The 2500-nt window shown below is 43.3% G+C and overlaps 1 protein-coding gene and 1 long non-coding RNA gene across 2 annotated transcripts in view; both read right to left on the bottom strand.

Annotated features, from left to right (window-relative positions):
* LOC132991148 (uncharacterized) overlaps positions 1–2500 on the bottom strand; it is a 119908-nt gene that overhangs the window by 32139 nt on the left and 85269 nt on the right. The window lies entirely within an intron of this gene.
* LOC132991640 (uncharacterized) overlaps positions 1–2500 on the bottom strand; it is a 15049-nt gene that overhangs the window by 5736 nt on the left and 6813 nt on the right. Inside the window, exon 2 of the mRNA XM_061060454.1 lies at positions 62–228. Within this exon, the coding sequence (XP_060916437.1) occupies positions 62–228 (167 nt within the window). The remainder of the gene's footprint in view (positions 1–61; positions 229–2500) is intronic.

The following is a 2500-nucleotide window of genomic DNA, read 5'->3' as shown; positions in this document are numbered from 1 at the left end:
TTTGAACGTCTTTGGATCAAATTTATAAAGTTCTCGTTGCGTTGATAAAATCAGATCTCACCAAGCCGTGAAGTTTTTTGGACGAGTTTATCAACTTGTCCACCTGATGAATCATCGATCCGAAAAAGCTGCAGAGGGAGAGACTGTGGGCGGGACGAGACGACGACAGGACGAACAGCTCAGCCAATAGCAGCAGGTGGAGAAGACAGGGGGCGGAGTCATGAAATACTGAAAGACAAGAAAAGATTCAAAACTTAATTCTTTTGTACTTTGAAGCATCATGAAGAACATCAGAGTTTTTCTGTGGACATGAGAATGTCATGATTTGGTTTTATTTCGTTTTTTATTTCAGAGTTTCTGTTTTTAATTTCTCCTGTCTGTCCTCGTCTTGTTTTTCTCCTGTCTGTCCTCGTCTTGTTTTTCTCCTGTCTGTCCTCGTCTTGTTTTTCTCCTGTCTGTCCTCGTCTTGTTTTTCTCCTGTCTGTCCTCGTCTTGTTTTTCTCCTGTCTGTCCTCGTCTTGTTTTTCTCCTGTCTGTCCTCGTCTTGTTTTTCTCCTGTCTGTCCTCGTCTTGTTTTTCTCCTGTCTGTCCTCGTCTTGTTTTTCTCCTGTCTGTCCTCGTCTTGTTTCCCTTGTGTGTGTTTCTTTAAATTAATGTTTCCTAGTTTAGTTTTCAGTGTTTCCTGTGTGATTTTATAATTTCTTCTCCTGGTGTCTCTCTGTGTTCTTGAGTTTTCTTTAGTGTTTCATGATTTAGATGATAGTGTTGTCTTTACTCCGGCCTCTGTGTGTGTTTCCCTCCAGTCTTGATCGCCCTGAGTGTCCTCACCTGTGTTTGATTACCCCTGTCTCTTTAGTCTCAGAGTTCCCTCGTGTTGTCAGATCGTTGTAGTTTGTTATATGTCGGCTGGTCGTCTACCACTGTTTGGTTTTCTTCTTGTGGATTTTTAGTTTTTTGAAGAAAGTAAGTTTTGTTTGCTTTTGGCCTTTTTGTTTAAATAAATCCTTTTAGTTTATTCCTGCACTGAGGTCCACTTCTTCTATTCCAACCATTCCATGACACACACACACACACACACACACACACACACAGAGACACACACACACACACACAGACGACCACTTCTCACCAGACGACCTCGACCCGCTGACAGAGTTACATCGTGCTGAAAACAGGCGAGCAGGGCGCTCTGTGGACACCATGAGAGAGACGCCATGTTGGAGGTTATTGTTCTATTAGATCGACTTTGAAACGACTGAAGGAGGAGGAGTTACAGACTGTCGTTTTAAGTAATGATGACCAGCAGAGTGGGCGTGTCTTATTTCAGCGTCGCTGTCAAGTCTGTCTCGTTTTAGACGTGAACAGAGACGTTGGTTTGGAGCGGACGTTCTGATTTCAAACAGCTTCAGAGACTTAAAGAGGTCAGACTGTGATTTACTGTCAACACGTCGGTGTGAGTAAGCGCTCAGGAAGGAAGTCGATTTCTGATTTCCTGGTAAACAACACAAAGATAATAAATAGGTCAGGTGTGTTCATGTTCCCGTCAGAGAGGAACAAGGTTTTATTTTTTTAACTCTTTTTCCGTCGACGTCTCATGTTTCTGATTTTCCTGTTCCAGCAGCCAGTATGTCCTCCTTCTAACTTTAGATTCTGCTCCTGAATGCTCTGGATTTGTTTGGACCAGAGAAGGTAGGCGCTTTTAAGGCACCCTCACATGGCCGTTTTGGACGCCCCTCGGTTTTCCAGATATGAGAGCAGTTATCAGGTCAACAGGTGTTGCAGCGATGGAAGCGGGCAAGAGAAGTGGTTCAGATAGAAGTGATTGTACCCGACCTAAAAAGCCTCTGCATGTTTCTAATAAGCTCCACGAGCAGAAACGTGCTCAAACTAGGATCAATATTGGAGATGCTTTTGAAAAATGGAGAGAGGTTAGAACACAGAAAGGTTTACAGACCCATGCAGAGCTGGATAAACACTGAAGCTTCAGAGTCCACCACATGGTGACCTGTGTGAGCATGGACTCTAGAGAGGAGGGGGGGGGGGGGAGACAGCTCTCTATGATGTTTAGAATTTAGACTGCAGTACCCATTTTAACCACTAGGGGGCAGAGTTACATACTGCTCCTTTAAAGAAAGGGGGGATGTTGGGGGGATGTTGTTCGCTCTGCAGATCAGGGAGCATTTAACCCTTTGTGTGTTTTAATGAATCAGACCCTCAGCGTGTGCGTCACCCCAGTGATGAAAGACAAAAAGGATCATTTTGATTTTAATCTACCAAAAACAAACTGATCAATGTGGGTAGAAACACAGATTTCAACTAGCTGGAGTGTTGAAATAAACCAGCGAATGAATCTAAAGTCTTTGTCTCTTTAAATCAACCTGCATCTGACTCATCTCTGTGGTTTGTTGTGTTTGTCTCAGAAGCGTTCTCACTCAAAGACGATCTTTATTCAAGGAAACAAAACTTTGATAAAGGTTCATTCACGTCTGTAAATCTATCC

The sequence above is a fragment of the Labrus mixtus genome, chromosome 16, assembly GCF_963584025.1.
Source record: "Labrus mixtus chromosome 16, fLabMix1.1, whole genome shotgun sequence".
Taxonomy (NCBI): Eukaryota; Metazoa; Chordata; class Actinopteri; order Labriformes; family Labridae; genus Labrus; species Labrus mixtus.
This window is presented reverse-complemented; position numbering and strand designations above follow the sequence as displayed.